The 13,624-nt window shown below is 40.0% G+C and overlaps 1 protein-coding gene across 1 annotated transcript in view; it reads left to right on the top strand.

The window, feature by feature from the left end:
* Positions 1 to 13,624, top strand: part of CACHD1 (cache domain containing 1) — a 196,495-nt gene that overhangs the window by 96,329 nt on the left and 86,542 nt on the right. The window contains exon 3 of the mRNA XM_038413098.2: positions 1,207 to 1,355. Within this exon, the coding sequence (XP_038269026.1) occupies positions 1,207 to 1,355 (149 nt within the window). The remainder of the gene's footprint in view (positions 1 to 1,206; positions 1,356 to 13,624) is intronic.

The raw sequence follows: 13,624 nt of genomic DNA, 5'->3' as shown, positions 1-13,624 counted from the left end.
GAGCATCCTTAGCCCTGGCCGGGTACTGACAGGGAGTGCAACATGAACACTGATCCAGGCCCCCCTGGGCTGACAGGCTAAAAGCAAATAGCCCAGGGAAGTTCCTATATGATGTTTACTTCATTTCAGGGATATAAAAATTCTTAAATTAGTGAGATGTAAAGAGAATAGCCAAAATTGCCAAATAGAGAGTGCCTAAAGTCAAGCTCCTAAATTCAGCAAGAGTCTGTTTTTTAAGGCACTAAGCACCCACATCTGCCATTGAAATCAGTACAGCTTGGGCTGCTCAGGCTGTTTATTTAGGACCCTAAATATGGATTTAGAGGCCCAGCCATAAGTACTTACGTTTAATAATATTGGTCTGTTTAGTTGAATCTCCATCATATTTTCTTTTGGCCTTCTCAGAAAAAATTGTTTGAAATACTTGTGTTAGATGGTAAATGCAGCAGCAGTATCCTTAAGCACTGCACAAAGGATCTGATCCAACTCCGACTGACAGCAGTGGAAAGACTTTCACTGGCTTAAAAGAGAGTTAGATCAGGTCCTGTGCTAGAAGATGTGAGGAGTAAAATATGAGAATGAAGTTTGGGTAACTTTCAAAGGCTGAGAGCTATGTACCGTTTTTCACTTAAAACGATTAAATGAAGGTACTCTGTCTCATTACTTTTAAGAGAGACAAGATGAATGAGGAATATCTTTTACTGGACCAACTTCTGTTGGTGAGAAAGACATGCTTTTGAGCTTACACAGAGCTCTCCTTCTGGTCTAGGTCCAGTAAAGAAGTTGGTCCAGTAAAAGATATTACCCGATCCACCTTGTCTCTTTAATATCCTGCAATCACCACAGCTACAAAACATCATTATTTTTAATGCGTTTTAAAGTATATTTTCACAGTTCAAAATTAATGATTTTTCATGATGACTGGTTCAACTAAAGCAAAATTAGCATGGCTGAAAATGGATATATGTTGCAAGACAGTAAATATATTTTAGCATTTTGTATGGATTGCTTAGTGTGGCCATTTTATGACTCACATGATGACTATTTCAGCCTGTGCAGTGAAAATTAAGTGATATGTTGCATAAAGCATGGAATTTTTAGCTTTAATGTGTGCAGTTTGTTTTTCTTTTAACACAGATTCATTAGCATGGCAGAAGATAGTACAAAGAGTCTTTGATTTAATTTTAAATATTTTTTTGTTTTCAGCTGGCAAAAAAAATTCGGGAGAAGTTTAACCGATACTTGGATGTAGTGAATCGCAATAAGCAAGTAGTGGAAGCTTCATATACTGCTCACCTGACATCACCCCTGACTGCAATCCAAGACTGCTGTACTATTCCACCTTCTATGATGGAGTAAGTATTTAGTGCTAAGATTACTTTATGCTTTCAATTAAATTGTGGAAAAGGAAAGACTGATAGTACAGGATTAAAGTGCTTGCAATAAAGACTGTGTTGTCTGCCACTCTTGTGGCCACTGGAAAATGACAAAACTGAAGTCCTGATCCTGCTCTTACCAGTATAGTTAGGCCAGATTGTGTCGCTCTTAATTACATTGAGTAGTTTCTTACTCTGTGAGTAGACCCATTTATTAGCTCAGTGGTTTGAGCATTGGCCTGCTAAACCCACGATTGTAAGTTCAATCCTTGAGGGGCCATTTGGGGATCTGGGGAAAAAATGGGGATTGGTCCTGCTTTGAGCAGGGGGTTGGACTAGATGACCTCCTGAGGTCCCTTCCAACCCTGATATTCTATGATTCTACGATTTCAAAGGGATTCATTGTGGAGTACAATACTCTTCAGTGTAGCTATACTGAAGTGAGTGGTGATAATATTGCAGCTCTGGTTTTCTGTGAAATCATTTTCTCTGTGATGAAATCATTGGCTAATTTATTTTGGAGTCCCATCTTCTCTTATTTTAGTGGTGTAAATGATGAAGGAAGTCATTTTTGCCTTGTTATAAAGTGCATTAGAGAAAGCTCAACCCAGAGATCTTTGATTTTGAAACCCAGACTGGATTAAACAGCCTTTCCAGAAGAGAAAGATGGGTGATTTTAAATAAAATAAATAGGAGCCACTGCTAATAAAACATAGAAGAAGCAGGTGAGAGAGAGTGTTCTATTAAAGATATTCTCTCTGATTCTGATTAGTGGGCAGAATAATACTGAATAAGTTACGTGGTTCCCAGTTGGTTGTTTGACAGGGCCATCCAACTAATTCTATGGAGAAGGCCAAACTGAATATGTAATTATGATCTGGGGGCCAGGATTATTATGCACAACTATGTAACTACCCTAAATCCACAGCAGATATCCCACAGTTGTCAATGAAAGATTATACAAAGAAAAGGAGTAAAACATGGCCTTTTATGGAACAAAACTTTGTTTTCACTAGTGTTACTATTTATTAACTGCCTTATTGTCACATTCAGCATCATTCAAAAGTAATATCTTTACTTTTGTGAACATTGATTTCTGTCCTTTATTTCTCTTCCTTTTTCTGACTTTCTGCTTGCCCTCTTCCTTTCTTTCTTCATTTCTCTCCCTGCAGCAACTCCCAGTTCCGTTTTGTGGGCATCAGTCTCCTTTCTCACCTAATCTGCTAAAGTGATCAGCAAAGGAATAGTTAACGGTGACATTTAAGGTGGCATTATTGGGTCTTAGAGTTAACACCCCAGTGTGATGAACAGGGAGGTGAGAAAGTTCACAGCTGTCAGAGACATTTGTTTCAGATTGTCTATTTGAAGAGTCAGGAAGACCTGCCTCCATTATGTACGGTGCTATTGACCTATAAGCCCATAAGAGGAGAGGAGTCTTGCAGGCCGCAGGGACGTTCTGGCCATCGCTTCCTGCAGCTCCCACTGAAACGGCAAACCGTGGCCACTGGGAGCTGTGGGGGACCATGCCTGCAGACAGTCAACGTCAGCAAAATGTCTCGCGGCCCGCAATCAGATTACTGCAGGTTTCCCACCACTGGTCTAAACACATCATCCCACACTATGAATGCTCAAGCACTGAAGTTATAATTTAGTTATAATTTATTTTTAGGACATCAAGCCATAAGACCCGCTTACACCTGGATATGACATCATTTAATACTTCGCTCTTTGTCTCTTCCTGGTGGTAAACGCAGGAGCATAACCCAAGCATCTTGATTAGTGTAAGAGAACTCTAAAATAAATCAAATTATTGGATCAAATTATTACCAGACACCCATAGAAAGCATAGCCATTTCAGTTCTGTATGTAATCAGAAGCCAAATTGTTAGCATTTATTTTCATAGTCACTTTTCCATATATTTCTCCTCCAATTTCAGTACTGGGGAATTTTGCCAGCGTCTTATGGAAAATTGGAATGAAGTATTGGTAGCAAGCTAGTATGAAAAAACTGATTAATGGAATGTTTTTCGTGTGTTTGTGAATGAAAGAGGAGGGTTTTATTTTGACAAAGATGATTAAAGTGTGACAGTTTATTGTTGGTCTATAGCTTGGCAATCTGAGCATTGGTTTAGAAGTAAAATGTATACATTGCTATATTGCTTAAAATGAATGAAAACACAAGAGTACAGCAGTCAGATAGTTAAAAATAAACCAATAAAAAAGAAATAGAACCAATAAAATTGGAAATTCAACATAAAATAAGCTTGACATTTTAGTCTCTACTTTAATTAAAGTAGTGAGAGATGACAATGAAAACTGTGTAGTTTTTATTGCCATTATGTAGCACTGGAGATAAAGCTCATATCATGCAGAGTCCAAATGAACAATATTTATAACAGTGTATGAGGAAGTTTGATATGAACAGTTGGTTTTATATAGGCTTGTTAAACCATACCTCTATGTAATGTTTAAGATTTCTAGAATTGCACTGATGTAGGATTTATTGGAAAACTACTACAAATTGCTTACCAAGACCCTGACTAGTAATATTTTTGTATTTTTAATTTGTATTTTATTGTACTTGCAATGGAAGTTTGAAAATATATTTGTCATCTGACCCTGCCACCCACTGTGTTCCAAATGCAGCTGAGGGCTGTTTACATTTAGCAGCAGCAGCAACCATGCTAATACACAGCTTGCGTTAATGTACCAGAATCGTGGAATGAGTGGATGACAGAATTCAAATTATAATTTGTTGGGTAACTGCCGCTGTCAGAATGGGAACACAACACTATTTCTTGGACTTGGAGCCCCCAATCTGTACTATTCTATTCTGTATAGGTTATTATACCACACTCATCGCTGTAGTATCTGAGTGCTTTCCAGTAGTGCACTAAGCAATGTGACTGACATCCTGTCGTGTGTGTTCACTCATCCGCTCCCCAGAGGGGAGTGTGTGCAGAGGAATGTTTTTTGTTTCAGAATTCTCTTTCTCTCTCACTCTCACTTACATGTGTTATATTCCACTTCAAGTCCTCTCAGAGCAATTAGTGGCTGTTGAGCAGTTTTGGCACCAACTTCTCCATATTCTCTAATTCAGCAAAGCATTTTAGGATATGCTTAAATCCGTCCCTATTTAGCAAACTATTTAAGCAGGTGCTGATATTAGTGGGATTTAATCACATAAAGTTAAATACGCAGTTAAGTGCATCGCTAAATATAGATGGACTCCTGAATCAGAATCTCAGAGCATTGTACCTTTCTTTGCCAGTCTTTGTGTTTCTCTGCTTCAGGTGCCGCTGAACTTCAGCAAGGTTTAAATACAGAAGAAAATAGCAATATGTAACTGGGGGAGAGGGGATGAAAGCATTATGCAAGTGCATCACATGCAGACCAATTTTTCTGCAGTGGAGTGATTCATAAAGTACTTCAAGCCCCACAGAAATTTGCAGTGGGACTTCCATGGGTGTCTTCCCAAGGCTCACATAGATAAGGACTGCATTCTCTGAGAGGGGTCTCTGCCTCCACAGTCTGGTAGCTCCGGACATGAGGTTTTGCATGTCCTGAGTCTGGGCCTTTTTTAACTCCAAAGCCTAGTGTACCTCTTGCACCTGAACTCTTGGAGAGATGGTTTCTTAAAGACAAAGTAATATCCTGCCTAGACTACAGACAGGTACAAATCTATTTTATCTTCTCCCAAAGAAGGGCAATGTGGAAGAAAGAGCCAGCTGTGCCTACGAGAGGACTACTCTCTCAAAGGAACTTAAAAGTCAACCCCAAGAAGAATTCCATGTAGTACACTATAATAATGACAGGTTTCAGAGTAGCAGCCATGTCAGTCTGTATAATAATGAGGACATGATTTACTTCATTAAGCAAGTTAGCGAGCCCCTTTGGATAACTTCTAAAGAACCAGAAATCCCCTTGGGTTGGGTGGGGGGGATCCACTTCTTTCCTAGGGATTTTCCAACATCATAAAATATTCCTTCTGTATGGATCAGTAGTTATAACTCTGTATTTCTGGTTGTCAAATTACCACTTCCTGCACAAATGAACTCATAAGGTCTGTTTTCTACTGCTGTTTAGGAGTTAAGATTGAGGTCCTCTTTGAAGGAGCATTCCACTGGTGAGAGAAAGCATGTGCTTGGCCAGCCTTCCCCACCTTCCATTACATATGGCTGGGCTTCTTGCAGAGCAGAAAAGGGCTAATGTCAGACAGGTGGTTTGCAAGCTGTCTCAGTTTAGTACAGAAGCAGATGGTGCAAAAACATGGTATTGACCAAGGCAGTCCAATGGTAACGAAGTATATCAGCAATCAGGAAATCAGAATTACAGATTTGAGTTTGTCCCCTGTTCCAAGGCTTTAAAAGACTGGGAACGCTGCCGTGCCAGCACACTGAGCCCTTGGAAGAGAGAGCACATATCACTACTCCAACCAACCAGAAGAATGTTGATGAGAGGCAGATAAAGCTGTGCCCAGCCCTTCTCAGCTAGAAGGAAAGCTAGCCTGCTGTGCAGTTGAGAAGGAGAGAAGAGGAAGAGAAGGCAGAGAGAGGAAAATAGTATGGATCTTTTAATCTCATAACACCTCCTGGGAAAAATTAAGCTTGGGTTTCCACATTAAAGGAGCCTGAAGAAGCCATGAAAAACAGATGTCATACAGGCTCCAGACGTATTTTATGATTGAATTGGGGTGGGTTTTTTGTTGTTGTGTTTTTTTTTAAACAAAAACACAGTTTAATTGAATTACGTTGCTCCTTGACTTAATAAAACCTCATTGCATAAGACTGCGTAACCCATTTATAACGCTTAAAACACTCCTCTCCCAAGGAAATGCAAATTAACTAGTTTGGAAACTCTAAGGATGCAAGTTGCCCATTTATCTGTGTGCTGATTTGGCAATCATGCTTTAATATCACTGCAGCTACTAGTAAATCCCTTCTTGTAGGACCTAGGAAAAAACTTGCATGTGAGTTTCTCCCAGAGCAGTGCATCAGAGTGAGGTCATCCTGTTAATACTGTATACAAAAGGGGCTCTAACAGACCATCAACAAAACAGTGGAAATAAGTTAAACATAAAGCGCTGTCAAATGCACAAAGTAAATGTTCTGTAGAAATAGAGAGGATTTTTTTTTTTTTTTGCCCTGACTTACGCGCTGATCCTGCAGTTCTTTGCATACAGATTCACTACGACAACCACACAGAGCTGCACCGAAGTCAGTAGGGCTCCATACCGGCACAGAGATGCATTCACATGCAATGAACTTGGACATTGGGGCCCGGGTGTTATTTATTATACCAAGTACAAAATTCTCAGGCAGAATTTTTTTCAATTGACATCCTTTAAATGTTAGTTAAAATTTGGTTAACTTTGTTCCAGGTGTGACATGCTGTCCTAGGTTTTAGAGCTGTGTGTTTTATAGTCATTTCAGCATATGTTAAATTTGAATTCCTGAACCCTGGAACAATTTTGGTTGCCTTCCACTGTATTTCTGTATTGGAAAAGGCAATTAGAACAGAGTGGATATTCTAAATGAGGTCTCACTATGGACTTGTCTATACGGACAGTTAGTACTCCAAGCTAGGGGGTAAGTTGACCTCATACTAGCCTGACATGCGCTTCCATTACATTTGTCTGCGGGCTTCTTGTCCATGTGAATCCTGTTCCCATGCACTTAAAGAACCATAGTGCACTTGTATCTTCTCCTGTTTCAAAGTGGGATAGATCAAAGCATGCTATAGAATTCATACTGTGCAGTAGCAGGGTCTGCATGATCAGCTCATGCAAGATCAATTTCTTTGGACCAAATCTTCTGGCTTAAGTAAGGGGCCAAGATGCAGCAGAAGCAGCCCACTTTATGGCACATGGGAGAAGTAATACAGGATTGTCTCTGCATCCGCTTTATGCCATAAAGCACAGTTTCACAATAGCCTGAGAATGAGGGTTTTTGGCTAGTTAACCGACCGTTACATGGATCCAGTAGCCCAGCACTGCAGGGGCTGCCCAGAAGGCCATGGATGCTACTTCAGCCTGAGCTTGTACAGATGCCATGTACTCTCTTTGCTTAGGGAGGAGAGTTTTGATTAGCACAAACCCTTTAGGGTGATGGTCTATGCAGCATTTTGGAGTGATTGGGAACAAGCCACGCAGCTCAGGTTGACAGATTCAGGCTAATGGGACTCACGCTAGGGCACTAAAATAGCTGTGTAGACAGCACTTTGAAGTTGCGAATGAGGCTGGAGTTCATTGATTTAAAGGACTAAAGATGTATTGCCTAGCTATATTTCAGGTCCCCTGGGAGACGTATGGCTTCTTGCATGATTGGGTCCAAAGACAGTAGCCATGTTCTGCACTAGCTTATTCTTCTGAGTGGTCTTCAAAGGTAGCCTCTTTATAGGCCCCATTTCAACAAAGTATTTACGCCCGTGGGTAGTCCCACTGACACTTAGGATATGTCTACACTGCAAAAAAAAAACAGAAACGTGGCAATCAGTCTCAGAGCTTGGATCAGTTGACTCAGGCCCAAACTATGGCAGGGGTTCTCAAACTGGGGGTTGTGATTCCTCAGGAAGTTGCGAGGTTATTACATGGGGGTCGCAAGCTGTCAGCCTGCACCCCAAACCGTGCTCCAGCATTTATAATAATGTTAAATATAAAAAAGTATTTTAATTGATATGGGCAGGGTCACACTCGGAGGCTTGTGTGAAAGGGATCACCAATACAAAAGTTTGAGAACCACTGCGCTGTGGTGCTATAAAGAGCACTGTAGACATACGAGCCCAGCTTCTGAAACCCAGAGTTGGGGCATGGGTCTCGGAACCTGAGCCCAAATGTCTGTACTGCTATTTTCAGCCCTGTCATGCAAGCCCGAGCCAGTTGACCAGGGCTCAGAGATTCGCAGCTGCAGGTCTTTTTTTGCAGTGTAGAGATAAGTACCTCGGGGCCATAGAGCACATTGCAGTAGTGCAGTCTGGGGATCACAAAGCCATGGATAACTGCAGCAAGAGTTATTTCAGAAAGAAGAGATCACAACCTCTTACCTAAGTGTATGTGTGCAGGTAACATGACAGAGCTAGTTCTGCTGCTGCCTGTTCCATCCTTGTCCTGAAGACAGGTCTCCATTTTCAGGGGCTTGTCAGTTTCTTAATCTTCACAAGAACTACCGTTCACTCAAGAAAAGAGGAGGCAGAGAACTGACTTCCTTCAAGATAGAGAAAAAATGTTCTCTAACCCAATCTGGGTTTCCCGTCTCCCTCCCCCCTGCTTTAAAAACCCCTCCGCATGCAATGCTGTATCAATGGCATTCTGCAAGTGGCCACAGCGGGTCATGTCTGAGAGCAATGAGGAACTTATTTGCGTGTGTGTGTGTGTGTGTGTGTGTGTGTGTGTGTGTGTGTGTGGCATATGCATGCACGCGAACACATGTGCAGACCCTTCCCTCTGCCTGGGAGAAATACGTTTCATTTTTATATGAAATTATTTTGGGAGTCTCCAAAAATATTTATTTAAAGTACTCTGTAATGGTATTTTTTTCATGTTAAGAGTACGCAACTTTTCCCTACGTTTAGCTGGTATTGTTTACGCATCTTTGGGGTTGCTTGAGGTCTGTTTTTCTGTGCTTTAGTCCCCACTGCTGATAAGAGTTTATGGAATGCTTTTATCTGTCTCAATTTGTGAAAAGATACACTGATAAGTATTACTCCATTACATATTACTTGACAACTTTGCAGTACATCCATTAGTGTAGCTGTTTAAATAAGTAAACCTACAAACCTATTTTTGAAGATCATTTACTTTATGAATGTGATAGTATCCTTCAAAAGTGGTCTGGGCTTTTCTCCTTTTTAAACAGGTGGTTAAATATTTGCTAATGCTGTTCAATTTTATCACAGCTCTTGCTTTGTTTATCCTTCCTCTCATGAGCAGTTAAGTGGGAGATAAGGGGAATCCCATCAGTTCCTTTAAAATGTATTGCTCTGGTTAGTATTTAAAGTGCTGCACTTCCAAAAGAAAAGGAATTCTTGTGGCACCTTAGAGACTAACAAATTTATTTGAGCATAAGCTTTTGTGAGCTACAGCTCACTTCATCGGATGCGTTCATCGGAATTACAGGAATTTAAACAAAGAGTGAGAGAAAAGAAATCAACCTTAATATAATAGGCAAACCCCAACAGATGTATCACTTTTGTAAACTTCCCTTATTTTTTCTAAACTGAAATTGCACAGAAGTTGGTTTACATTGAACTGAGACTGAATGAAATCCAATTGGAGCTCACTTCAACACTGTTTTGATGTAAGATTCAAAGCTCCTGCAGATTTATTTTATCTTCTGCATTTGCTGATCTCCTGCTTGTAAATCCTGTTGAAGGAGAATAAAAATGACTGCAGCCTGATGGGAATTAAATGTCTGAAGTTCAAAGCAGTTTGCACATCAGAGCAAATGTCAATCAAATGAACATCTTGCAAGCTAGGCAGGGAGTGAATTTCTCCATGGGGAAGAGATCAAAGTGGGAGTCACAGTTCTGTTTTCTCCCTCGGGATGCAGTTTCGATCAGTTGTTCATTAAAGTGAATCCAGAAGGAAGGGTTTTTATATATATATGAAAAGGGGAGTGGGGGATTGCAGTGAATGTTACTTCTCTTAAAACTGAATTTCAGCCAACAGTTTGATCTTATTTAAGTACATACAAATGCTAATTACCACCAACTATATAGTTTTTCTGGAGGGATTTTTATAAACAATGATTTTAATATGGTCACCTGTACCATTTTGGGCGTGATTTCAGAAGGGGTCTTATCAGTCATCTGTGTTGCCCAATTAGTCTACAGGCTAGTATTTTAGCAAAAATGTAGGATATTGCTAAAAATTAGGCCTTATTTATATCCAGCAGTGGCAGCAATCAACAGTTGCCTGCAAATTTCACTTTTGTAGAGTTTATATCTCCTTCCAAAATAAATGATTTTACAGGTTGTACATTTTCATATAGGGAAGCTACATGATATGTAAGTAAATAAGTACAGAAGCTAGAATTAACATCAAGTTTCAGTTAAGAAATCAAGCCATCAAAAGCCAGGAAATTTTTTAAAAATTGATTTAGTGCAGCGATACATTGCTAAATAATTTAGCGATACATCCTAACTGATGTGGCTTTAAGTTGTCAGAAAGAAACAAATTGTAAATTCTTGTGTATATGCATAAATACAGATTATAAACACGATCTTACAACTACAGAAATGTTTGCTTGTTTTTTTTTCCACATTTGTTTCCTGACAAAGGACTAACAAAAAAAAAAACCCAAAACCCCAACAAGTTTATGGCTGTGCGAACGCCAAAATTTCATTTGGAACATGGATTGCCTCCTGCCACAAAAGTGGCTGAACCTGATTTAGCTTAAACTTTTCAAAATAAATACTTTTTGGAAAATGTGCAAAAGCAGTTTGAGTGAACAGCAACTGAAAAAAAAAATGTAAATACTGTTCCCCAGTCTAACCCTTACTGGAGCATTCACTACTAACAAATGCTATAATAATTCTGTCTCAGGGCTGCTATTAATCTTTTATTCTGCATATTTTATTAGCTAGTTTCCATATTATAAATTTATCTATTTTGTGTATGTTCTCTGCTATTTTAATTGCTTGAATGTACTAACAAGGAATAGAATGTGTAGAAGCAATAGAGGTGTAGTTGTCAGAATGTGAGGAGGGAGCAGGTCAGGGTTAACTCCTGGGTTCCTTTCTAGCTCTGCTGCTGAGATCTTTGGGGATATTACAACCTTTCTGTGCCTAATTGTTACTCATTGGGGAAATGAATCTAATAATACTCCTACTTCTTTGGTATGTTGTTTGGCTTGGTTGGCCAATTTTTGCATTAAAGCATTTTGACACACTTGGGTGAAGGTGCTATGTAAATATAAAGTGTTACTGTTGAAACACCCACCTCTCATGGCATATGACACTTTTTTTTTTTCCCAAGGATGAAGCTTCTCTATCAAAGGGCAGTAAGAAAGGGAGCAAGGGTTGGTCTGTGGATGAGATGAAAATCATTTGAATAAGGAAGGTGGAGGAGAGGAATCAGTGAGAGTAATATCTTCTGTTATTAGTCCCTTCCCCAGACGGTGTGTCAAAATCGGACACGTTGTTGTTCCTGTTCTTTAAATCTTTTTCGTGTACTACCTATCCTGTTCTGACTGACAGATCCTGGATTCAGTCTGGCAGCTTTTAAGAGCACTAAGAAGAAAAGTACTGCTGTGCCTTGACATTTTAAATCAAGGTATTTATTACTTCTCTACCAGGTAATTTAAACCTGGCGATTTCAGTAGTACAGTGAGTCTAGGAAAGTGTGTGTGTGCGTGCGTGCGTGCGCACGCGCACATGAGAGAGGGAGGTAATCCCAACGGAGGAAGGAAAATTGGGGCTTGAGAAGGTTCCAGATGCTCTTAAATAAAGAAATATATATCATGAGGTATGTTACACTAGTTATTAAATAATTATCCTGCTGTCAGCACCAATAGGCCACCTTGGCTATTTCCTATCATCTTAAAATGTCAGGATCTTTCCCATAAGAGTTCACATTTCCTTAGTCTTTCTCACTATTATTTATTTGATATTAGAATATGTTTTGAATATTTACTACATATGTATAGAGTGTTCAATATTTTAATTAATTACTTGAATATTGGAGCGGAGAATATGCTTATAAAATTTGCATATGACACCATGCTGGGAGGGATTGCAAGCACTTTGGAGGAAGGGATTAGAATTCAAAATAACCTGGACGCATTGGAGATTTGGTTGGAAAACAACAAGATGAAATTGAGTAAAGACAAGTGCGAAGTACTACATTTAAGAAGAAAAAATCAAATGCACAACTACAAAATGGGGAATAACTGGCGAGGCAGTAGTACGGCTGAAAAATATTTGGGGGTTATAGTAGATCACAAATTGAATATGAGTCAGCAATTTGTTGTAGTTATGAAAGAGGGCAATCTCCTTTTTGGGTGAATTAACTGGAGTGTTGTATGTAAGACACAGAAGATAACTGTCCTACTCTCCTCGGCACAGGTGAGGTCTTGGCTGGAGTACACTGTCCGGTACTGGGCACCACACTTTAAAAAAGATGTGGATAAATTGGATAGCAACCAAAAAAAAAAAAGTTTTAGAAAACCTGACCTATGAGGAAAGGTTAAAAAACTGGACATGTTTAGTTTTGAGAAAAGAAGACTGAGTTGCTACCTGAGAACAGTCTTCAAATATGTTAAGGGCTGTTATAAAGAGGATAAAGAGAAGTTGTTTTCTGAGTGTCAACGGTATGATAATAAGAAATGGCTTAGGGAGATTTAGGTTAACTATTAGGAAAAAATTTCTAACTAAAAGGATAGTTAAACGCTGGAAGAGGCTTCCAGGGAAAGTTATGGAATCCCCATCATTGCAAGTTTTTAAGAACATTTAAAAAAACACCTGTCAGAGATGGTCTAGGTATGCTTAGTTCTGCCTCACCACAGCTGGCTGGACACACACAAAATGTTTAAAGACCATTATTAAGATTGCAAAATCAAGCACTCAGAGTTAGGAAATGCCAGAATTAAGGGAGTGTGCGCAATCTTAATTCAGCCCCCTTGTGTGTAGGCAGTAGGATAGTCTAATTATGTGACTTACATACTATTTTTTCTACAGGACCCCAGCCTCATTCAGTGCACAGCATGTAGAGCTCTTCTGGGGATAAATCAAGTTTGCGTCATGAAGGAGGCGGTTGTCTGTAGGATCCCTCCTCATTTGTCACAGAAATTGGAAGGCATATAGTGAATGAGGCAGCATGAGAAAGGAGGGCCTCATAGTTTGGGCTGTTGAATGCTGCCCCGAAGAACTGGATTCTATCTGTGCCCCTGCCACAGAGTTCCTATGTAGTGTTAGGCAAGTCGCTTAACACAGTTTTTTCACAGGTGATCTCTGTGTTCCTCATTTTCTAGGTGCCCAACTTGAAACCGTAGGGTCTAATTTGAAGAAGTGCTGTGCACTCACAGCTGTAATGGAAGTTAGTGGAGGCTGACAGCTCACGACCCCCTGAGAGGTCTGCACCCCCTGTTTGAGAACCCCTATTCCAGTCGCATTCTCCTGGCCTATCCAGTCCCAGTTTCCACTCCTCAGGCTTCTCATTCCAGGCCCAGTCTGTGTCCAGGCTTCCAGATTCTCCCCAGCTCCTTGTCAGATCTGTTTCCCTTCCTCCTACCCTCATTCCTCACCATACCGTA

This window comes from Dermochelys coriacea, chromosome 8, assembly GCF_009764565.3.
Source record: "Dermochelys coriacea isolate rDerCor1 chromosome 8, rDerCor1.pri.v4, whole genome shotgun sequence".
NCBI classification, from domain to species: Eukaryota; Metazoa; Chordata; order Testudines; family Dermochelyidae; genus Dermochelys; species Dermochelys coriacea.
The sequence above is the reverse complement of the archived record's forward strand: the minus strand, read 5'-3'. Positions and strand labels throughout refer to the sequence as shown.